Source organism: Streptopelia decaocto (genome assembly GCF_964273445.1).
Source record: "Streptopelia decaocto genome assembly, chromosome: 1".
Classification (NCBI taxonomy): Eukaryota; Metazoa; Chordata; class Aves; order Columbiformes; family Columbidae; genus Streptopelia; species Streptopelia decaocto.
The window spans coordinates 148,703,187-148,729,063 of NC_138663.1; the positions used below are offsets into that span (position 1 = coordinate 148,703,187).

Consider the following 25,877-nt stretch of genomic DNA (forward strand, 5'->3'; position numbering starts at 1 on the left):
TAGTGGGATGAGAAGTAGTAGTTTATATTTTCCAGTTTATGCAAAATCTTTACAAAATTAAAAAAAAAACAAAGCAAACACTCAAAAGTTTACAGCATCAGCCCATCCTTTGATACCCATTCATCAGGAAAAAAGTAAACACTGCCTACCTTAAAGTTAAAAGGACCATTAATCAAGAAAGATGGACTGCTGAAAAGCAAAAATGACAAGGTTTCAATACAGGTACATGGATTCAGCCCTTGTCTCTTAGTTATATAAACTGTCAAAAAAAGACATAGGAAATATTTCATGTATCACACTAATATATCAGGTTTTTTTATACCTCCCCCCAATAAAGTGGATGAAAATTATATCACAATAACCAAATATATAAGTTTCAGGCTGAAAGTATAATTGAAAATATGTGTTTACATGTTAACACAAATGTACTGAGATACTCTGTCGAAATTACACTTTAGACCAATTATTTTATTTTGCTGACTAAAACAAAAATCATATTTGTATTTAATGAAAAATCTTTGCAGAAAAATTGCTAGTTCTTGAGTTCTGAAGTACTTCACACTAAAATCTGGACTGATAAACTTCAGGAAATCTATTCTAAACATTAAACGCTAAAACTTAGCTGAAAGTCACAGAAGAAAATATTATGACAGCTTGTAGGATTAAGTTTTTAATTTTAAGCCCCACACAGTGATATTTGTGGGAAAAACAAGAAGGGAAAAAATTTACACAAAATACATTCAACATTCATGCTACAAAGGCAAACAGACCCACCCTGTTTAGTGAATAGACAAATCACTGCTTCTGTTTCCGAGGCATACACTTCATTTTTCAGTGAACTAATGACATTTAAAAATACCACACTTCAGAGACTTGTAAAAATGTTGTACGTGTATTATTTAGTTAATCCTTTGCAATGACAAAACAACCATGTGTGAAGAGAATTACTGTGGTCCCTACAGTGCTACACTGTGGCTTACAACTTTATTGTAATGCTAACTGCAGGTAAGACTGAGTTATCTTTATGTTTATGCTATTCAAGGTGGTTGTCAGCTTACCAAACAGTTCTTAAATGAACTCTCAATAATACAATATAGAATAATGAGAAAGAACTGAAAATAATAACTAGGATAACGTATAACAAACATGCTTTGTCATCAACTGAATGTGTGCCAAATTTGAGTCAAATGACAGAAAACCATTGAAATTGCTCCTTGAAGGAATACATATTTATAAAGTAGCAAGTATAAAACTTCATGGATTTTTTTTCGTCTATTTACTAAGCAAGCATTCCTCACAGACAGGATGAGAACTCAGAAGCCACAATAATACTATATTAGACTGGCTATTACATTTAACAACACTGCAAATGGTTCCATGTTAAGTACTATTTTTAAACCTTCATAGTCTTACTGATGGCAGACACATGGACCAGTAAACAGTTTTAAAAAAAAGTGAATTTATTTTTTACTTCATCATGTATGATTAATTTTGTAGAAACAGTCCATCATGTATGCTTTTAAACGGTCCTTAAGGCAAGCATTATTTCTCTGGTGTTAAGTATAGAGTGGTAGTTTGAATTCATATAAAAATAGCAAATTCTTGAAAGTATAACACCCTAACAAAAATGCTAAAACAAACATACTACACTTAAACAAAATGAGCTCTCTACCAATATTTATGGTCATGTACTATGGTCTGACATTGATGTTTCTAACATCATATCACTTTCATTCATTTCAATCTCAAATGTTTCTTCCAATGGGCGACCGTTATCTGTACTTTTCCTTTGATGTGTCGTCTCTAATGTTACTATGCCACTTTCATCCAGAGTTTGTCTTTCTATGTCAAATTCTCCAAAATCCCAGGGAGGTGAAATTATGTTCTTTAATGTCTTCATTGTGTGTACATCAAAGTCATAACATCTTAATTTGTCTTTGATCTCTGTTCCTAGGAAAACAGTAAAAGCATTAGGTTGTTGCAAATAAACAGTCCCAAACAATGTATCTCAAAGAAACTATAATCCAGAAACTACCACAACTCTCTGCTTTCAGACTGACAGGCAGCTGTTGCTGCTAATAACTGAAGTTGAATAGAGTTGTTCTGAAAAAATCCAGCAGCCTCTTTCTTGAAAGAAGCACAATATATGAAGTATAACTCAGATTTAAAAGTCTGTTATGAGAAGTAATTGTCAACTCCCTTCCCAATTCTCTTCAGAGGCTTTTTTTGTTGTTTAAGCTACACACAGCATGGTTTGCATCAATGCATATCATACAGCTGCATGGTTCTTCCAGATGTGTTAGCTTGCTACATATGGAGCAAGACAATATTGAGAAGAAACATCTGCTTCAATTGTGCAAAAAATCTGCAGGAAAAGCAACAGAGCACACAGATGGCTTTAACTGGCTTCACTCTCATTAACATGCTTGACAGGACATCAATTGTGTTCATTACAGATAAATGAGTAATTTAAACAAAGCAGAAGTATGTTGCTATAAAGTTTTTTGGGGGGCAGAAAGTTTTTAAGAACATTTCAAACTACGGCACTGTAGTGTATTACTGTTATGAAGCCTTTTTTTTTTTCCATATGCAAAGCTCTGTTTTTGCAGGCAGAAGAATTTATCCTGTCTCCACAGAGTTTTGACATGGTGAAATGCCTTGTCCATATCTCTCTACAGCAGTATTAGCATTAGTGTCCTGATTTTCTAACTCCAGATTTCTGTTTTGTTTTACCCCATTCCCTTTGGTTTCTAAGCTGCCACAAATCAATATCGTCTATGAAAGAAACCATCACCACCTCCAATGGCAAAGTGTTTCCTTTCTTATGCTGGTAAGAACTTACTGTCATGATGGTTACAAAAAACAGTGGTCATCTGCAATTGCTGATAAGTTCTGTCTCATTAAGCTATTAAAAACACCACCACCACCCCAACAACAACAAGCACACCAAACAAATGAAAACATACTCTATTTTATAAGCTAACTAGGTAACGGTAGACAGCCTTTCTTGATGCAAGAATAAGACTCCTCTCAAAGGACTCAATGACTTTAAGAGTCACTCAAGTGAAAGACTTACCAATGTAGGCTTCTGAATCACCAATATACATTTCTATGCAATGTCCAAGCATTGTGACTGAAAATGTGTCATCTCTCCTAAGACCAAGGGCCTATTAAAAAAAAAAACAGTAAGTATTCAGCAGCAAATAAAACCTTTTAAATCTTAAGTCCACGATTGTTCCCAGTTTGTTGTTTTGTTACTTTACAATGCTATCAGAGCATAGTCATCACTGTAAAAGCAAAATATTGCAGAACCAAAATAACACTGTCATATGAACTGGCTGAAGTAGTAAGCAAGCAAAGCACAAAACCAAAACCTGAAAAGGATATGTATACAGAGAATCACACACAAATCATGAAATATGCTAGTAAAAAATAATGATTATAAAATCTGTGAGGAACTTAATTTTGAATAGCTAAGCTACAATCTGTAACGAAATAGACTGAAACACGCTTAAAGTAATTACAATTGAATCTATGTAATACAAGCTTCTAGGTAAATAAAACTGCAGCTACGTTCAAGCCAATCCTCTTGAACGCTGAAAATTCAACTGAGGGAAATTCACTGTTACTCTATGAAAACGTGAAATCAGCAAAACTGTTCTGCAATAATAATATACACATACCATATAATAAAGATAAATCTGAGACAATAGAAAAAAGTTTAAATGTTGTGCTTACTGTAAAACATGTTCTTGAAGGTATAGGTTGAAAGTATTTTTGATTATTTCAGCAGTATGAGAGGTTTAACATGCAATTGATTTTTAACAAAGGATTCAACTAGTTTCACAAAGTGGCCATTTTTTACTAAATCAAAAGAAAACTTAAGCTGACTCTTCAAAAAAATTTAAGATTATAAAATAAGCAATAATTTGGAGGCTGGAAAAAAAATGTCGTTTCTCTGTCCCAAAACCAAACCAGAATGAAACGGTAAATAACAGAATCTGTGACCAGCACTTTCATTTAAGGCAGTTACATACCGTATGAAAATAGTCGATGGCGCTTTCAAAATTGCCCATTAGACTGTGTATGTAGCCAATGGCAGAGTAAGTAGAAGCATTCTGAGGAATGAGCACTAGCGCCTGGCGATGGTATTCCAGCGCTTCTTCATATTTCCTGGTAGAAGTAAACACAGAAGGCCTATTAGTAAGCCTCAGGGTGAAAGGTGTTTTAATAGTAGTATATCAGTATTTTCCTTAGCTCAGCAGCATGCACTCTTGCAAGAACTTAAAAATTATTGCTTCATACTCTGAACATAATAGAATGCACAAAAGGTTCACGGATATTGACAATTTTCTTCCTCAACGTAATTGAGAAATCACTGTTCTCCTTGTGTAGTACAACAGCTGCCGACTGCTAGGCCCCATTTGGAGATGATCTTAGCAATTTGATACAGTAAATTGCTTTAGATGGTTAATGGTGTTCATTGTAACATTAGCTTTCTTTCTATAGCTTTCATTTTCCTCCCCAGGGGAGTGAAGGAGCAATACCAGACTAAATCACTCATTGTTCAAAGTGAGAAAAGCTCTCTGGGCAGAAATTCCACAACCTGTGAGCGCTACATACACTGGTACTTTTGTCACTTCCATTTTGCTGCCTTCTCTATCAGAAAAGGTTTACACAATATCAGTAATTTCTGTCAAACACCAACCACCCTTTCTTTGAAAATGATCCATCAATTAGACTGCTTAATGCATTCATTATTTTATAAGACGAGGATTAAATGTAGATTATGGCATTACTCTGAGAAATTATTACATTTGACATCCGAGTGCCAAGACAGCAACTGTCTATTCAGAAGAAATGTTAATGTCTATAGTTATAAGGAAATTATGCAAATAGCAACATATGAAGTTGTTAGAGGGCATTAAGTAATAACTGAGGCAGAAAAATTATGCAACTGTTTGCTTGCTGCACAAGACTTTCCCATTACTTGGATTTTATTTTCATTCATAGTATTTACCTGTCCAATTAACAACCACTGTATTTTAATATGCTGCTTGCAATTTCAACTGCATGATGCTAATGAGTGGACATATATCCAGTAATTTTTTTTCATACTAGCAACAGCATGTATTATGAACACTAGTAAATTATTTATTATGGAGTTTTTAAAGTTATCAAAGCATATGCACAGCTGCCTAAATTCTCAACTTGATTTTCTTGAAAGATGGTTTACAAGGATGTAGAAATACATTAGGTTGGCTTTCTGAACGTGAACAAATAATACAACATAAGTTGTCTTAAGTGTAATGTAAGCAGCTACTAATTTTTTGTAGAAATTAAAAAAAGACAAAAGAATTTATAACTGAAACAAGTATTTGGAAAAAACCTGCAATTATACTCATTAATAGATTCCAGAAGCAGCGCCTTTTGTTTGATCTTGGCAGAAAGGGTGACTATTACACATCCGTATGTCAGAAGGAAAATGAAGACTAATTGGCCATTCAAGCACAAAACAATTACTACCAAAGCAGAAGTACAACTTATATCTACCATAATCACATTCTTATTAGCAGCTGTAAACAAATTACAGTGTACACCAACTGGACAATTAAAACCTTTATACTAAAAAATATATTTATGGCACCGATTAAACAGAAGAAAACACTGGTTAAAATCAGATTAAAGTAATTAATGAGAAAACAGTTATCTATGTTAAAACTGCTAAAGCTTGCATATGTACTTTGCACTTTATTTTTCTCTTCCTAGAATGGAAATATGAAATGAAATAATAGTTCTGTTCTCGAAAACCATAAACTAATATTTTATTGCTGTGTTAATATCACTGAATATATCATGTCAGTAAAAAAAACATAAGCACTGATCCAAGCAATTAATCAGTACAAAACCACCTTTGTTTTAATTAAATCAGCAGACAGGCTGAACCATGTCAGGACTAGGACAGCAGCCAGTTCGAATTCAGACCCATAAAGAGACCTAAAAGCCCACAACCAAATTTCAGCCCAGTAAGAATCAATAGTTAAGGAAAGGTTTTTACATCAAGTACTTTAGCTTGCATGTAGGAAACTGGATATAAGGGATGACTAAAGGATTTACGGTCACGAGCTGATTTAGGGAATCTTGTTCTTAAAAGGTGCTTCTACACTGCTCTCACATGGTGTATAATCATGATGTAAATGAGAAGCAGGCCTAGAGAAAACTCATTTGTGTAGTATTCCAGATAAATGGAGCTCCAGTACTCTCTGCTTACTTGAGTTTTCTGCAGACATGTCCTAAGTTGTTCAATAAAGGCTCCCACTTATCAACTGTTACCTGCAAAATAATACAACAGTTCAGATAACTGCATTGTCCCAGATTGTAACTGAATTTTGCTTACTTTAAAAAAACCAAAAACATACAAATGAACAAGACAATTCATTCAAGACCAACAAAAATATCACAAGCATTTTCAATTCTTTTCAAAACACATATTTAAGCTTGAAACATTTATTCAATAACTCATTTATCTAATTTTCCCATTCTGCAAACCCAATTGAATTTCTTTAATGAGTCAGTGATACTGAAACTTGGATGCAAATCAAACAAACTTTGTTTTCTACTGAACTAAAAATCATGTTAAGTCTCTCAGACTAGAAGCACTAAAGACCCCCCCAAATTATGTGTTTGTAAAATAATTATAAATATTGAAGGTCTTTTAACTGTCTTCTCCATAGTTTAACTTCATCTGCTCTACATAAATGAGCTCATTTATGAGGCACACAGATGACACCCTGAGCCAATGTCCTTAAAACACCTTTTGTTGAAATTAAAAATCATTTGGACTTGATTACATTATGAAATTGTGATTTATAACAATGTAAGGGTACCTCTGTATCTCTATTTTAGGTGTTTCCCATTCTAATTCCAAATTTCCATTTCGCTGTTTATAGATAGGTTGATATTTAGTACTTCTCACGTAAGAAAAATGCCATACATAGAAGTTTGTGGCATTCACATATACAACAATACAACTTTAACTAAAATAGAACAAGAAGTGCACAAATTGGTATCTGTTCAGGTTGTTTGAGTAAATGTGTGCCTTGTTGACATGAAAATTATAGGTTTTTTTCAGTGCTTTCCACTTTATAGAAGTGTTATTGTACTCCAGAAGCAATTATCTTGATCAGACATCCTTTGTAAACAATTATAGTAGCATGACGTGGTGTCCTCATTAACTCAGTTTAAGCTAAAAATTAAGAAAACCTATCTTAAAATTCACAATAAGCCTGTCACAAGGTGATAGTGCTTCCATTAATGAATCTGAAGTCACTCTAGAACAATGTGTTTCTTTAGACAAAATTATGTCACACAAAGAAAATAAGTGGTACTACCAATAGGTACAAACTCATTTGCATGTTCCAGCATTTGAGGAATCAGGGTTGTAATGGTTGACTTTAGATTCACAAAAGCACCTGAACTACGAGCACATTTCCTCACAAACTTTTTGCCAGGGATTACTATGGTTACTTTCAAGAAGTCAGTGAAGCATCCCTGGGCCCATTCCCACACAGTGGCTCTAGCTGGTAGAGAGAAAACAATTCCACACCTATAGGATTATGTCCTAACTAAAGTGGAAGTCGTTCAAGAAACGGTTGACACTTAAGGTGGCAGAAACCATCTCACATGTGTACCCAGTTCCACCCTCTAGTCAAGAACCATTAGTCTACTAAGCCCCCAGACTGAGAATGAGACCTGGATTCTGCTCTCCACACTTATTTTTTGCCTTTTCCCAATCTCATCTAAAAACCCAACATACTCTATTACAAGTAGATGGCTCAAGTTCCAAAGTCAAATTTACATTGTATTGCTTTTATCTTAAAATAAGCACAACGTATTTTGTCACAATACATTACAGAATTTCCTGGAGTTTTACAAATTTATGATCATGTGTGTTATTAGGAAAAATACCTCATTTCCAATAGCTTTGATTTTTTCCAGTGCATCAAGAAACCACTTTTCTGCAGTTTTCCAGCTATGAATTGACGGGGTGGGAGGAAAGAAAAGTAAATTAGTTAAGAGTTTTCATTAGCAGTATGAGAAAACTGTATTGCCAGGAAAAGTTCTTTGACATTATTTCATTATATGAGCGAAATTAGATGTAAAACCCCAGTAATTTATGTTTGGGTATATTTCGCATGTGCTCCTAAGAGCTAACAAGACAAAGTTAAAAAAATCAGAAGCAACCAAAAATAGTCACTAAACACTTCTTATATCTGTTAGTTTTTTTCAGAATATATTTGGAACCTTCTGAGCTGACAAAATGTTTTGCTGTACAAAATTTTATAGAATGTGTGCACTTGTGGGCAGATAGAGGCCTTTTCAAGCAATTCAACTACCTGATGACAGGCACACACAAGATAATAATCAAGCTCTGTATGTTCCTCTTTCAATCTTAAGCAACAAAGAACAATGTAGAAAGCAAGGGTTTAGACTAAACACCTAAACCAGAACCAAAAGAAACTATACTTCAATTTAAGTACTTCAGTAGATAAATTGGCACTTTACACTTCAGAATAAAACAGTATTTAATCCTATTTGGCAAGCTTACTCTCCATTTTGAAATGCAACCACTCCAACTTCATGCATAACAAAAGGATCTTCAGGTGCAATGCTTAAAGCTTGGCTGAAAAACCTTTCAGCTAACTTTGAGTTGTTTGTCAAACCATATTCCAGTCCAATATAGAGCATCGGCAAATGACACCTAAAAAATAAAAACCCACAAAAAACCAAACATGCATTTATTAGGAATTGCATCACAAACTATAAAGAGACGCCAACTGCGTTTCCATTTGTTTATGTACATCCAAGCAACAGCTGATTTCAATGGACTATTAACCTAATGGGCAGTTAAAAGACTTCACATCTTTGCCAGTTATTGACAAGAATTTGAATTCCAATATATAATTGTAACCTGCTCTGGAATTACACATATTTTCTCAGTGCTTAAATTAGTTATGAGAGTGTTTTTTTGTAGTTTCCTTCATACATTTCATTTACAAATAGAACATGGAAGAAGTAATAATTGAAGAGATTACATTTACCAAACACTACTGTGTATTGTATTTTTATTTATTGTATAATAATATATATTAAAAAATAATACTGTATTGTATTTACCAATACAATAGTTTTACATGAAATTCAACATGATTAGTCCACTATTTGACTTACAACCCCTACAGCATGAAACAGCTGTCCAAGGTATTACTATATGGCAGTTTATGACCTGGTATGATAAACATGATTCACAAATTTCAGAGAACTTTCAGGTAGAACATAGATTACCTAAATATAAATCTTAACTTTAGAAAATCACAACAGTAATCACAAATAGTGCAGTTAAATGTAGATCATGACATTTGGGGCTTTTTTTTCCTCCTTCGGTCTCTACCAAGTAATTGCTGCAAATGTATTGCTATGGTTTAAAGGGATATAGGTCGATGTTCTACACTATTTATGGATTAATTTTAATTTTTCTGAATATGACTTTTTTAACATACCCTTTCATGAGCTGTGCAGCTGTGAAGTATGCAGCCATTGCTTGGTCATGCTCACTCTCAACTGCAAATGAATGTCCATATGCTATCCACGCAGGTCCGTAGGTTCTCTCAAGTGTAGTGGCTTTGCTAAAAACAAGAGCAAGTCACAAGCAAACATATCTGAAATTAAATTCCATCTGCTTCAGAAACCACTTACATAGCAATACTATGAGACATAGTTAGGCATCTATTAAGATAATCTTCTGTAGTGATCATAGGTAAACAAAGTTAATTGTAAAAGTTCAATCTATTTAGCACTTATTACACATTCATTGTATTATGTCTGTTGCTGTTCATGGCCAACAGGAATTGTTTGATATTACTAAACAAACAATGATATAATAGATTAATTGCGCAAAATTCAGAAAACCTTAGTAGTGATTCATAATGTATTGCAAAATTCTAGCTATACATTAAGAAATAAATATATTCTAGCAAATATAAGTTTCACAAGCAGGATGTGAAAATACCAAATGAACTCTTAGATTGAACTGTGCATTTAAATCCTGCTATATAATTGTAGTAGCCTTAATGAAAACAAGAGTATTTATTTCTCATATTGCAGACAGTTGCCGTGCATCAGAGAGGATGACAAAATGTCACTCAAGTCCTGAGCTGAAGACGCTACCTGCAAGTCTTTACAGAATGACAGACTTGACAGGAACATTAGAAATCTCTGTAGGGTATTTTCTCTGTCTGAAGGCAAGGGCCTTCGTAACCAGACAGGTCACGACAGATGTGCTCGATCTTTTCTTAAAAGCTTCTGACATGGAGATTGCACATGTTCCACAAGCAATCTATGCTATTGCTTAGCTATCCTCAAACATTTCACTTTTTCCTAGCATTTAATCTAAATCTTGTTTTTCACAGTTAAACTCTTTATTTCTCATCACAGATCTTCAAGAACAGTTTGTTCTCTGTCTCCTGGGACAAAACGTTTAATATTTTAACACTTGCATCTTCCCATTCTACATCCTAACAGCTTCAATCACTTAAAAAATTTTCCTCATTGGCCACCTTCTCCAGAATGTTCATTTAACTGCCTTCTCTTGAATTCAACTCAAATGTCTCACATCCATCTTGAGTTCTCCACAGACATCTTGTCAACAGCAACACATTACAATATTATTAGTTAAAATGGATTATATTCTATCATAAATGTTGTTTTCGTAACTGGTGCTGGAGATGAGATAAGCCCTTTGCAAGATGTGAAAGATGCAGATGGCTCTTTCTGGAGCAGCCAGAATGATATTTCCTTTATGTGCTACATAGCACTTCCCAGCTGTGCCTTCTATCCTGTTGAACATGCTCCAGCATGATGTCCTGTGACTCCAAAACAATTATATGGGAGCTTGTGTTTTCACCTGTGGTATCTCCAGATCCTTTTCTAAAAATTACAGGCTAGCCCACAGTTGTCCCTAGCCTTGTAGTTGTACACTATCATTCTTGTCCAAAAAATCTGGGCATCTTGTTACTATTTCACTTTTAGCATACCTTTTTTCCTCTTTAGCAGAACTACCCTGAATTCTGATTCTTCCCCCCAACCCATTCCCTACCAACACATCTATAGACCCTGCCTGGCTAGGAATGCTTACAGATTTAATACAGTTGTTCTTTATTTTCCCACCAAAACCACTCAGGACAGCTTCTTGAAGAATTTCACAGTGATACTTGCCAGGAATTTAAGTAGTTTTCTCACAATAATCAGGCATTTAAACAGTCTAGATTACTAACCTGTCTTTACATGTATTGTCTACAAAGGTCTCGAGAAGAAAAATGAAAGCCTTGCAGATTGATTTAAGCCTTCTCAGTTTAAGCTCACAGCACCCAAATAAATGCCCTACTTCACAGCAAGGTCCTGCTCCCTAGTGCTGATAATCAATATACATACAGAAAAAGCACTGGACTGACTGACCAACATAAAAAGTCCAAGGCTGCTCATGCAAAGAAAGAACTAGACAGCCAAATGTCAGAATTTTCTATCTAACTCTTCCCTTTGAGATCTGAAACCTGAGCCTGGGAGCATGCTAAGAAGAGCGACTCGACTACCCAGCTGTAGTTGACTGGGCAGCATGAGCAAACACAGGGACTGCTCCGGCGCGTAACAGGCAGGTGACTGCCAAAGGAGATGCCACCTAAGTCTGTATGTCATTTTCAAAGTATCTAGAAGGCTGATGTCTAAATTGCTGTACCAAAAAAAGGGTGTCAACAAATGGAATATTTTAGCAGTAACCAGCTTAACGTGGCTTCTGTTTAATTTATGAGCTTACAAACAATCGTGAATATCAAATATTTATTTAGCAAGTCAGCAACAGATTCACTAAGGAAAACAATTTTACCTGAGATATCTTCTGGCATGTTCATTTTTGTGGCCAACCATGAGATAATAGCATCCTACTGCAAACCATGACACCTATACATTAAAATCAAAATAGAATATTACTAGATAGATCACACTGATTTTAGTGAAACATCACCATAGGTGACACAAAACAGGAAGAGGTAATTAGAGAAGTTAGGAACATTTTCACTGAAATCACAGTCAGCTTTTCAAATTATTTGCTATTACAGACAGGCTAGAACTGCTGGCATGTACGTATCTAACTGGCTTTGTTCAGCCCCATGAAGAGAGCGCTAAATGGAAAGCTTATTATCATCTTCAATTATCTAATGGTAGGGAATAAAAAAAACAGAGTCAGACTCTTCTCAGAGTTGCAGTGACAGGATGGGAGACAATGGGTACAAACTGCAACATGAGAAATTCAGACCAAGTAACAGGAAAAGAATTTTTGTGACCAAACACTGGAAAAGGCTGCTCAGAGAGGTATATAAATTTATTACTTCAGCATTTGTTTTAAATCATTATTCAAAACGAGTACCTCACATTGAATGCTTTTTACAAGTACTTTCTTTTTTAAGAAAAGAACCTTGGTAGAAGAAAATTTAAATGCATAGAAAATAAAAGGAGTGAACCACTTTTAATAGCTCCATCCAGAAACAGATTTTGAATTCTGTTGCTCAAGCCAATTATTAACTCTACAATTTTTACGTGCTTTCACCTAGAAAAAAACTACCTGGTAATGAAGACTTAGAACAACTTACAGGATTATTTGGGTACAAGTCCACCAGTTTGTGAGAAAGATAGAAAAGCTCTATATAGTGGGGAAAAAAAACCCAGAAAACAAAATTAAAATATGCTAAAACACTGAGATATTTCAAGCTCTTTAGCTTTCTATACAAAATATCCAGAACATCTAATGGTATTAATGCACAAATAAACAAAATATTTTCTGTTTAGCATTAATGTTTCAAACTGCCTCAAAATAGATTCAGTTTTGCAATTAAGTAAAACAAACAAACCCAGCCCATAAGTCCTCACAGTACATAAACAAGCAGCTACACATCCCACCCATTAAGAATTCTGCAACAACTCGCATCATGAACATATATTAAAGTAAGTGCCTGTAGTATTACACTTGAATGTATGTTGTCAAGGTAAAACACTATCGAAATTCCTACATCTAAGAGGTAAAACATGCTGGCTAGGTCAATTTCAACGTAGAGTCTTGTGCACTAAGAAGTTGAAAATAGGACAAAAGCAAATAAATATTCTATTTGTGGAATAATTTTAAGTGATTACTTTTCTAATAAAAATAATAGTTCTAGTTATCAGAATAACTAACTACAGATTTTCTAGTAACAGTGGCAGTAATGAGATACAGGATAACAATTCTATTGCCTATGCAGTTTCAAAAGAAATAGCATTACTGTACATAAAATTGTTGTTTCTTCAGAGTAAAGTGCTCTTAAATTGATAGGTTTGTCCTGGAGTAGTTTTTATCAATTCTTGGCTTCAGAAAAATCAAATATGAAAACTGACTTACAAAATATCAACTTTTTTTACAGACTTAGAAGAAAAATCAGAGTACTGTCGACATTTTCAGATGTATTTAACTGTAAAGTAACTGAAAAGTACATTTATTAAACATTGAGAAGTACTAGCACACCTAATGACCTATTTGTGTACATACAATGCACCATCCTTTGAGAGACTGCAAATCATATGAGCTCCTTATTGTATTTTCCAATTGCTTTTAAAGACATTCAAACTCCTCACTTGATTTGGATGTTTATATGCAGTCTGAAATGAGAAAAAGCCATCCCAGCTGCAAGTCAGCTATTCCTGTAATTCCAACAAAGGTGCTGCACGATTATTAACTTGTTTGAAGTAAAGAGAAGACAAGGAGAGTCTAGAATTTTTTTTAATATGGAAAAAGCATGTCCACCTAAGCATACACACTGCCAAAGAGTTTCTTCTAGGTTCAATTAATATATTTTATTGTGTTGTTGAGCAGAAAAAGTACATCTAGGTACCCTAGGAAGACCATTCAAACCAGAAGTCAAACAACAGAAATGAAGCAGTGTAGCTCACTGACTTTCTGGCAACATAGTCCAGTTGTTAGATCATGAATAAATACAGACCCTTTGCACAACTACTTCCCCACCCCACTGTCAGCTCTGAAACTCCCTTCTTTACCAGTTACCACTGTTTTCTTGAAGCTGCATGTAGGAAGAAAAATACATTATTTTTTCTACAAGTATACAAGGAAGGGGTTCTTGGCATCCTTCACTGTTTTTTAGAACTAGAGCTTTACAATCTTCTTTTGACTCATATTAAATGTTGTATATCTTACCATTTGCTTTATTAAGCTCCACAAGTGTCCCAATATGCACAGGCAAACAATTTGCATGGAAAGGATCTTTTTCCATCACTCTAAAAAAATAAACAAAAAAATCTGCTATGCATATTTCAAAAGCTTTAATGTGTTATAAGAAAGCTGCTTTTATAATGTGTAATTTTAAAGTTAAATAACACTTCAGGCATCGGAAAACTATTTGTGACTAGAAGGTAACTATTAATAGCATAATAAAGGCTATGTCACAACCAGAAAAATAACTATTAATTTAGCTTAACAGAAGAGGATAACAGAAAATTCTGGCAACCTGAATATACAATCAGAAAAACAGAATGCAATACACATTTGTTTGCAGGTTATTTGAAATTTAACCAGCAAACAACGTTCTGTTCATCTTTTCCATAAATTTGACAGCAACTTTCAACCAATACTTCTCACCTTTCCTGATCTTAACACTTAGCAGTATGCCTCAGAAAATATATTTAGCTCAGTTTTAGATTTTTACTTCCTGGTGCATTTAGAAATTGAAGATAGTCTCACAGACAACAGACTGTGGGCAGGACATGGCCCATAGGCATGTGTCCTTTTTCTAAGCACTGGCATTTGGTAAACTAAGCACATAAAAAAAGATGTCTGGAAATCCATTCACTGAATCTCTTAAATCAGACATACAACAGCACAGCTCCATTCTCTGAAAAGTACACCTCGAAATAGTTAAAAGTTTGGATGACATTTTTTATTTGAAATACTTTCAACTATTTCGAAGTGTAAAAGAACACGTAAACATATTATATGGTCTCTTGAACACAGTCTAAAACTTTGAAGTCATATGGACTTCTCAGACTCTCACTTCCAAGCTCCAGCATCTGTGACAGTCTTTCTAGGAGACATTTATTCCTGCCACTTTCTGCTAGACAGGATGCGGCAATTAAGTTTCAGAAACAAAGATGCAATAGTATAATTTTATGGACTCTGTTGGAGTAATTTATTTCAACAGGATCATGATTTTACTCAGGTGTTTAAATTCACCGTAACTGTCAGCATCCTCTACAGCCTTCCCAAAAAAAACTTGCTTGTACTGGACTCCATGGGATATTCTACATAGTGATGGCTTGCTTCAGCTAAGAAAAAACTGTACTATTAAAAAAACCAAAATAAAACAAAAAAAACACCAAAAAACCACACCTCCTGTTTTATACTACTAATATTCTGAGTCTATGCAGTACCTACACAAAAATACAGTTTTCTTAAAAAGGTAATTGTCAGGTCAGCTGCACACAGCCATGTGCTCACATTTACAGCAGCTGAGAACAATACACGTTGTTCTGACCCATCTGACAACTGAGCAGCCAGCGTGTGCCTGGGCTGTGTAACAACTGAGACACAATACTTGGCACATCAAACTTAGCTTTTAATCAGCCAGATAAATCATACTTCCTAATTAACCAACTGATCCAAACCTGTTCGTTCTGAAGGCCAAACACGAAGCAGGCAGGAAACACACAGAACTGCAGATACCAGAGAAAGGAAGGGGATGGATGAAGGGAAGTGCGACACAGTGCTCTTTAACTGCAGTTTTGCTTTGTATATCTGCTACATATCATAAAAATAAAGTGTCTTGCCAGACACAAACTACACATTTTAAATACCTGAAGCTTTCTATCAAACTATTATGTATGCCAGTTCACTGAACAACTATATTCACTGTGAGTCCAGGCATAATTTTTATATTTCACCATATGAGAAAAGACCCTCCAAGTTGCTTTCTATACTTACACAGAAGTAAGCTTGTAACACATCTTGAAATCACAGTTATAGTAATGTCTTTCAGCTAACGATACTACCACATCTAGGTTTTCCTGAAGACCATCTACTGATTCAGGAATCACTGTTTCACTGGGTTTATTATACTGAAAGACAAAAGAAACAACCACCAAGCTAAAAATCAGATCATAAGTATTAATATTTTTAGTTCTAAAAGAATATTTAAGAAACACTAAGCTTCTTAAAATTCTTAGGTTTAAACAGAAATTCCCAAAAACATATTTTGCACACATTACTTATTTTCTTTTTTTCCCCACCTAGAAGTTTGTCAATAAAATAAGCATAAATAAATAAATCAGAATTTCAAGTTGTCACCATACACAAGAATACGAGTTTATACAAAACTATTAACACTACTCCCATAAAGCGGTATCTACATCATCATAAATTTTAAAATACCCAAAACTACAAAGCTCTTATTTATTCTAATGTTCAGAATAAATGGAATCCAAGAAAATTTACATGTGAAGTCAAGACTTTCAATCAACTCCCCAGCTTTTTAGACAGTTTTGCGGTTTACCTTTTTCAATTTATTCTCAAATAAAAAGTGAAGCAATTCTTGTTCTTCTTCTGTACATTGTCTACTAAGAGGTAGAGATTCAAGAAGTTCTTTTTCTACACGAGTTAAAAAAAATAAAAATGAAGGGGTCACATTACAGAACAAACAGCAAGATCCAACATTTCTAGAACTTCGAGATGCAAAGAATTTTATGATGCTTATCCTAAAACTACAAGAAAGATAACACTACAGATACACTACAGCAGATGATACTGCTAATTATGAAAGTAATGACTGAATTCTTAATCTTTCCTTCTACACTTTTAAATAAAATGTAACAAAAACAACATAAAAACCCACTATTTTTATTTACATGTCAATTTTTATCACTCAGAATGCTATATTAAAACAATGCCTACTCTAAGTAAGCAAACACCAGTAGGGTTTCATGGATTCAATGGCTGTGAAGTTGAGAACACAGGAAAAAGATTGTTTAGGCTGGGCAAAGAGCATGTGAGCTTCCGGAAATAACATGACTAACAGGACGGCTGGATTACTTTTTTCTTTTAATTTTTAGTATTGCAAGACTGAAAAATAAAGTTCAAACTTAAATTTAAGCAGATTCTTATTTTCACTCATTTCATACGTTTTCTCTTCTTAACATCTTAAAGTCTGTTACTTGTCGTATTGCTTTAATTTTTATCCAGAAAAAAGGCATATTGAGAAAGCAGCTAAATTCTACTTGTATTTGAGAACACTGTGATCCAGACCTTCTTGTGCTGTCAGCATGTGATGCGATGTTAAAAGATCAAATGCTTCAAAGCAGTAAACGTCAAGCTTCAAGGCCTCTTTGTAGCTGTATGTTGCCAGGGTTCTGTTATCCAGAGCATCGTAGATCTTCCCTCGCAAAAGGCATATGGAGCTCCTGATCTGGTGGAAAAGCAGGGCTGGAGGTCAAAGACTGAATCAATGTTTGCAATTTGGTTTTGAGCAGAAATCAAATAGGTTCCCTGCAAAGTAAAAGCATTTCATGTATGATGGAACCTGGCTTTCTAGTGCTGTCTCTAAAATAAAATATTGTCTCTACTAGCTAAAAAATAAACAAACACAACACTAATGAATGCTCTGTAAGGTTATCTACTGCCAAACCAACAAGTGCTTGAAATAAGTAGAGGGAAGATAGAGTTTATCTCTTCTACTTCTGGCATCCAACTCTCTGATTTAAGTTTATACTAAATTCCCTTGACAGTCGATATAGGGAAATTGTTACTTCCAAAGGTGATTCACCTCTTTGTTGACTATTAAACCACATATTTCAGGCAAGACAAGAATGACCACAGTAGAGACAAAAAAGGCCAAATCAATGGACACAACTACTTTGAGCAGAAAAATATACCCTTCTTTTCAACATAAACCATAGATGTTTCAGAAACAGAAGTAGTGAAAGATCATTATTACCATAAAGTTGTACTAAGATGTGTAACGACTGTCATGTTCTTTCACAACTCCATAGCTGCGTGTTCAATTCAGTCAGAAGGCAACAGAAGTGTCAGCAAGATACTTGGAGGAATTTAACACACGACGCATCTGTATTATCAGACTAAACATAGCGCCCCACTCCCTCAGGAGACTGCACACGAGGAACAGCACAGCTGCATTTAGCAACTGAAAAATCCTGAAGCTGCTAAAGTGGTAATAGCATTACCAGCTCAGAGACGAGTCACTCTTGCTCTGGAACTAACTAAATTAAGTTTGAAAATCCATAAGCCTAGAGAGGAGTTTGATTTAAAATTTCTGTAGCAGTGCTCACTTCAGAAGTTCTCTCCTTTGGCAAACCAAACCTGTCCTCATGTTAGTGAACTACATTATTACAAGCATTTGTGAAGTTCAGGACTGATGAAGTCAAGTTTTTTGGCTGGGCTGTTTTTCAGTCAAAATAGTTTCCCAAATTAGTTCAATAATCATCCACCCAAACACTTGGGCCAAAGTATCATGGAACAGGGGGCAGGAACAAACAGCCAAAGCACCATGGAACAGGGGGCAGGAATGAACAGCCAAAGCTGAGGACTTCTTCCTTTCTTTGCAGTGGTAGCTTAAATATTCTCCTTAAAGTGCACCACAGTAACTCAGTCTAATTCACTTCTCCCTTAAGCCCATTAACACCAGCATTCAAAATCCATTCACATTTAACCCATTTCGGTACTTGAGTCTTACAGGGGAAATGCCATCTGTCAATCACCTTCACTGTAGTTTCAGCTAATACACTTCAATTTATAATTCCAAAAGTAAAGATCCTTCCCAGACTCTTCAGCCTACACATGGTACTGATCCCTTTTAGCTGTGTGCCTGTACAGAATCCTTTCACTGAGCTTCAGGAACTTCCTTCACATCACATAATTTTCAAGTGTGAACAGAAAGTGTCCCACTGAGAAGAACGCATGAATGATTACAGAAATATTTAATTAAAAACATCTGGATGAGAAGAAAACTTGCTTTGTTATCTCAGAACCTGCAGCGCAACTGAAAGAATTGTTAGTTTATATTATCAAGACTGAAATTGCAGTGTAGAGCTAAGACTCTAAAAACCAATGCTAGATCATGAACTTCCTGCAAAGTGTCTGCAAATAATTTATGGGAAGTTTCTGAAAAGCACCCTTCATTTTTGCAAACCAAGTTATTTTCATACAGACAACCTAACATGACTTTTCAATGAAAGAACAATTCAGCATCTTTGAAAATTATGTTATCAAAAAAAAGAAAGCTTAAGCCCAGTTTCAGATTCATACAGCTGTAAAATCACTTTCTGACTTCACACTATTTTTAAACAAATATTTTTATAACTGAGAAAAAAAAAGTCACTTACAGAAGATTGCGACATCTCCCAGTCTGTGGTAGAGTCTTTCAATCCATTTTCATCCTTGAAGTACTTTTCAAAGAGTCTTTTGTTGATTGGCTCTTCCATATCAAGAATATCCAGGGCCTGCTGATGTTCTTTTGCAGCATACTAGCCAAAGATGTGCATGTAAAAAACAAGGTTGGGATTTGAAACATCTGTACATAAAGCACTAATGCACAGTGTCTCATTTCAAAGGCACAAACTATAACAACTATAACAATCAGCAGGTTTTTCATGCAGGCATATTATTATTTGGACATATGTCATTTTGCAATTGCAGCCTACTATTTCACTAGTCACTTATAATATGCAAAAAATTATAACATTAACACCCACAGAAAAATTATTGAGCATTATGCAACCACAGAAGCAGATATACTACTAAAATAGTTAATACAGGTTTTAATAAAATTATCTTATTCTATAAGCAGCACATTATTCTATTCCAAATTTCTGTATTTAAACTACCAATTGATTCCATTTTCCTGTGAAAGCACTGCATTTTACTATTTATGTATCTCATTTTATACTGAAGTATAAAGCTTCTAACTCTATTGATACAAGCATAAGTCACATCTTCTCTGGTCAGACTACAACCAACCAATTAAAAATGCAAACATGAAAACATGAGACAAAAATGGTTCACATTCTTTCCCTACAAAAGGTTCAAGGAGTATTTTTTTTCCTGGAAAAAAAGGTTGGTTGGATTTCTTCAGAAGAGTATCACAGTGGATACTGAAGCAACCATACTGAACATAAAAAAAATTAAATCAACTGTCACAAATTTTAAACCTGTTATTCCAATGGATACGCACTCTACATTGCCTTTCAGGTACCTAACCTTCACAAGACAGATCTTTTTTTAATTTGGTTTGTTTCCTATAGAAGTTAAAACATGTACTCACATGACATCTAGCTGCAAGGTAGCGACACGCTTCATATAACTGAAAAAGAAGATTCATACATGCTAGTTATAAAGAGAAAGTGTGTTTACTTACACTGCTAGACTCCATTTTGCCCTCTCCTTTCTCAGTTGTACAGCTTCTTCACCCATCTCACCTCCAAAAATCTTTCCTGACCAAAATGACTGTCTGTAACACTTTCTCTACTATCAAACTCACAAAAGACATGTCACTCTTGCCTTCACTACTCATTATCAGAGTGGAAGAATAATTTAAACAACTACAACTGAAGTGCCACTTCAACTTCCCATGCATGCTGCAGTTACATCCTTGGACTCCTTCTCTTTCTTGTGACCCACCATGGGGACAACAGTTTCAATCAGGCCTATTGAACACAGGGCTATACTTGGTTTGGATAAATTACATTATTAAGGTTTTTTTAACTGCTTTTCCCATAACGGAATAACAGTCTTTGACTAAAATCACTTACCTTATCCAACTTACGTGATCGAAGGGCATGTGCTGCTCTGTGATACTGAGCTGTCAGGTAAAGACACTGGGCCAACCAGTAGATATCTTGTGGTTCCTCTAAAATAACAGAACAAGATTATAAACTATTAATTTACAATCTTTAAACACCTTCATATAAAAGATTCACTTTTGCTTCACTAGAAAAGTATTTTTACCCTATTTTAGCATCCTCTTGAACTACAAAGTTTTATTTTTTTATATATATGTGTGTGTATATAAATAAACACACACATATATATATGTATATATATAGAAACACACACATATATATATGTATATATGTGTGTGTGTGTATATATAAATACACACACGTATGTATGTGTATATATATGTATAAACAACTTATAATATCTATCAATGAGAGAATAATTCCGTTTTAACTTCAAAAACATCAGACAGTGCACTGGACAGTGAATACAAAGAATCTCATACTGGAAGTGTGTCATGAGAAGGTGACAACAGTGATACAGATCTAAAAGTAGCAGCTCTAAGTTACTCTGCCCTAAGTTACTCTGCCCTTGCACATATGACAGAAAAAAAAAAAAAAAAAAAACAAAGCAAAAAAGAATTGTCTCTCTCATAAAAGATCAGTGGGAAGCTAAAAGTAGTGACAGTGAAAGCATAAGATTTCTGCAGCTTGAAGTTACAACTACAGAACCACAGCTCAGTACTCTCCTACTTCATTGGCAACCAACGCTTTTGTGGGATCAAGGCGCTAGAATAATTTAAAGTGTAAATAGACCATGGCTGTAGGCAGACATAAGCTACCAGCATCAAATCCCTCTGTAAACACAAATTCTATTTGTCACTCAGAGCAGCAGTGAATCCTATAGGAAACCACCATTGTCTCTCACAGCTCTTTCTTTGTTTTGTCTCTTAAGGCAGGCAAACCTCAGGGTTTGGCCAAACATTAATTTTAACACCAGGTTCAAAAGGGAAGTAATATTGGCCCCACTCTATTCAGAGAAAATGGTGTTCCCAAGATCACAGAAATGCACTTACACCAACCCCAAAACTTCAACATTTGGCCCCACAGCTTAAAAAAAAAAAAAAAACCCCACACAAAAAACAACAGAAAACAGAACAGAAGAACAATGCAAAAAGCAACTACTTACCATGAGACAGTGAAGCTACTTTGTCTGCCCAAAACAGGGCACTTTGATACTGCTGCTGTAAAAGCATGATAGAAATAATTAGTATTTATTTGTGGTTAGCCTTCCTGGATTATTTTGAAATGTACTGTACATCATTCACGATTAATATCTTATGCATGTAGTCTCTAATGAACAGCAGTTCACACTTGAGACCTTTATAAGTTCAAAAAACAGCACTGTCCCTTTTAAACTATAACTTCTAAAGAATATCAAAAAGAAATGTGAGGTGAGGTTTTTTGTTTATTTTCAATAAAATATAGGTACTTTTGACCAAAAGGTATGCACTATGTAAGTATGGAAACAGGTTATCAGTTGTTTTGCTATCACTGAAAAACTAGCACAAATCCTCTCACTACAGTTTTAAAATGCTATATTTTAGAAGAAAGAGAATACTATATTAAAAAAAATAAAATGGACACAGGTTACTTCAGGAAACTTTTAGCAGCACCACCTCCGATTAAGAACTTTTCATTCTCCAGGCAATATGCTTTAACCTCACACAAACTACAGTCCCTCTGTGAAATTCCCAGTATCTTTGTATAGTTTGACTGTTAAGTCTGCAGTTTAGGAGAAGCGGGTGAAACAGAGAAGGCTGGTGGCAACAGATTCAACAGAATCAGAGTTTGCAGGTACGTCCCACTAATGCAGCTAAGGTTGCCATCAGATTTGTGGTGCTAGGCAAAACCTCATAGAACTGGCTGGGATTATTCTCCTAGAAGATCACGAGGGGCTACTGTTGTTCCTTTTTATCCTTTTCTGTCCTATCAGTTATAAAACTGATTCTCTGGATCTGCTGGACAATTAACAGATATTTTCCCATTAGAAGGACTTGCAATACTAGAAAAGCCTTGATCACTTTTGGCCTTTCCAGCAACATTAGAGCTGTGGAGTTTGTTTGCAATCTCAGAGATTGTTTTATGCTTTTGGAGCAGAGGTTGGGTAGACTTTTCCAAAATGCACATTGATGGTATTCTAGTCATCACAAAGCACAACAATCCATGACCTAAGTGGTCTCTTCTACCCTGTTCTCCCATACTTATTTGGTGGGGATTAGGAACGCTCAGCAAATTTGCCAAGAGAATAGTCTGCTTTCAATCTGCACTCCCAGGAAAAGCAAGCAAGAAAAGAAAAAACAAAAACAAACCAAACAACAACAACCCCCCCCAAACCAAGCAAACAAACAGGAAAACCCAAAACCAAACCAAAGAAAAACACACCAAAATAAACCCCAAACAAAACACAACAACAGAAACAACCAACAAAACTCCATAAAGAAAAAAAAAAAACACCCCAAAACATAAAACACAACAAACCAAATGTCCACATATCTAACAGCTGTCTACAAGAACTGTTGTTTAAATACATCTCTCAACACCACAAAAAAGGGCATAATCCAGGCCTACAGAGCACTATACAGTACTATAAGCTGACTATACTACCCAAGGCAGCAGTCCCATGTTCCTCGCGATTCTGCCTTCCTCAGAACTGTGCAAGTGTCTATATAGCTGTGTGGCAAAGCAGCTTGGTGAATGAGCTTAACTCAAAGGACTACAGCAAAACAACACAGGCCCACCTTCCTGTAAAATTTGCTGGCCACACACACAAACGTTTGTGATAACTGAAGAGATGAGTTTCTCCCAGCAGCAATGCCAGTATGAAGTATTTGAACTAGAAACAGAGCAGAGCAGTTTCATGCTATACTTAAACTAATTAATTCATGCATTTTTCCTGGTTTCTGTTGTTGTTTGCCCTGCAGCAACACAATTGCTGAATCCATCAACAAATGAAAACAACTCTGCTCTCTCTACAGAGTTGTACATGGTGGGCATCTATAAACAACAGGTATAGAATCACGGAATGTCATGAGTTGGAAAGTACCCACAAGGATCATCGACCAACTCCTGTCCCTTCATATGACAACCCCACAGTTCACACCATGTGTCTGAGGGTGTTGTCCAGCCTCTTCTTGAACACTGTCAGGCTTGGGGCCGTGACACCTCCCTGGGGAGCCTGTTCCAGTGCTGCACCACCCTCTGGGGGAAGAACCTTCTCCTAATGTCCAGCCTAAACCTCCCCTGGCACATCTTCCTGACATTCCCTCGGGTTCTGTCACTAGCCACTAAACAGAAGAGATCGGCTCCCACCCCTCCTCCTCCCGTTATGAGGAAGCTGTAGCCGCCATGAGGTCTCCCCTCGGTCTCCTCTTCTCCAGGCTGAACAAACCGTAAGCACGTCCCAACTTGCACAGCCCGTGCGGGAGGAGTCTTGCAAACACGCCTTCGCTACACAGCGGCCCCACCGCCCCCACAGCGGCCGTTCCCCCTCCTCCACAGGATGAAGACCCCGGGAGAGCCCCCTTCACACCGCGGTGAGGCCGCAGGCCCCGGCTCCCAGCCGACACCGCCCCGGCGGCGCTTCCGGCCCCACCGCGGCCACCCACGCGCCCTCCTTCTCCCGAGGAAACAGGGAATTATTTCAAAATTAATACCCCTCCCCGATTACAGAGGCTGGCAGCCGCTTCGCATAACCCCACCACCCCCGGGCCTCCTTTCCCCCGGGAGCCGGGCCGAGAAGGGCTTTGGCTCGGGGAAAGACAGCAAACCCGCCTCACCTGGTCGATGTACTGCCGCACCCGCTTCCTCAGCCGCTCCAGGTTCATCCTCCCGCGCGGTCTGTGGCTGAAGCGGCCCCGGCGCCCCGCCCGCCGCGCTGGGAAGCGCTGCTGCCTCGCCGCCGAACCGCCCTGCCCGCCGGTGCCCCGCTCAAACCCGCCCCCCGTCCCTCCTGCCCTCCCCCCCGGAAACAGCGCCCCGAGCGCAGCGTTCCGGCTGCGCCGGCTGGGCCCCCTTCACAGAATCACAGAATGTTAGGGATTGGAAGGGACCTCCAGAGATCATCTAGTACAATCGCCCCGCTGGAGCAGGAATACCCAGATGAGGTTACACAGGAATGTGTCCAGGCGGGTTTCGAATGTCTCCGGAGCAGGAGACTCCACAACCCTCCTGGGCAGCCTGTTCCAGTGCTCTGACACTCTCACTGAGAAGAAGTTTCTTCTCAAATTTAAGTGGAACCTCCTGTGTTCCAGTTTGTACCCACTGCCCATTGGTTGTCACCAAAAAGAGCCTGGCTCCATCCTCGTGACACTCACCCTTTACATATTTATAAATATTAATGAGGTCACCCCTCAGTCTCCTCCAAGCCAAAGAGACCCAGCTCCCTCAGCCTTTCCTCATAAGGGAGATGCTCCACTCCCTTAATCATCTTTGTTGCCCTACGCTGGACTCTCTCCAGCAGTTCCCTGTCCTTCTGGAACTGAGGGGCCCAGAACTGGACACAATATTCCAGGTGTGGTCTCCCCAGGGCAGAGTAGAGGGGGAGAAGAACCTCTCTCAACCCCTTTCCCCCCACCCGAATAAAATTATTCTGTGACTTTCCTCCATAGTCCACCCCCACCTGCTAATAAATTTATTCTGAGGCTTTTCTCCACAGTTTTGTCTCTGTGAAGAACCCTTGCCCTGAGATCCCCTGGTAGGAAACTACTACTTTGCCAATATAGTAGGCCCAGGCAGGATCTCTCAGCAAAGCATATCTTATTAACAATTTTGCAAGACCAGGTGTTCTACCTTATGGTAGGCACACACAATAGGGTAAAAAGTCCCTGCTTATATCCCCCCCCCAAATCCCGGCTTCAAATTCCCCATTGGCTGGGTACTGCAGGGTTTACAGACTACCCAATGTCTGCCTCACTTTACCTATCTCATTCATTTAGCAACCT

General features: G+C 36.8%; 1 protein-coding gene across 1 annotated transcript; it reads right to left on the reverse strand.

Annotated features, from left to right (window-relative positions):
• On the reverse strand, positions 1 to 24,865 carry CDC16 (cell division cycle 16). The gene is made up of 18 exons (XM_082076007.1): positions 24,714 to 24,865; positions 22,064 to 22,118; positions 20,908 to 21,005; positions 20,421 to 20,459; positions 19,483 to 19,623; positions 17,390 to 17,549; positions 16,641 to 16,735; positions 16,073 to 16,206; positions 14,294 to 14,373; positions 12,702 to 12,751; positions 11,939 to 12,012; positions 9,561 to 9,686; positions 8,609 to 8,761; positions 7,969 to 8,032; positions 6,272 to 6,333; positions 4,038 to 4,173; positions 3,077 to 3,167; positions 1 to 1,950 (listed from the first exon to the last, which is right to left on the reverse strand). Exons 1-18 carry the CDS (start codon positions 24,759 to 24,761, stop codon positions 1,685 to 1,687), a joined length of 1,872 nt encoding a protein of 623 aa, XP_081932133.1. The 5' UTR covers positions 24,762 to 24,865; the 3' UTR covers positions 1 to 1,684.
• Positions 24,866 to 25,877: the final 1,012 nt, after the last annotated feature.

Coding starts and splice junctions, on each gene's coding strand:
- CDC16 (XM_082076007.1), bottom strand. CDS start 24,761: ATGAACCTGGAGCGGCTGAGGAAGCGGGTGCGGCAGTACATCGACCAG. Junction 9,687..11,938: donor CATGCCAGAAGATATCTCAG/GTAAAATTGTTT, acceptor TCTTGTTTTTAG/CAAAGCCACTACACTTGAGA. Junction 1,951..3,076: donor TGATTCAGAAGCCTACATTG/GTAAGTCTTTCA, acceptor CTGTTTTCCTAG/GAACAGAGATCAAAGACAAA.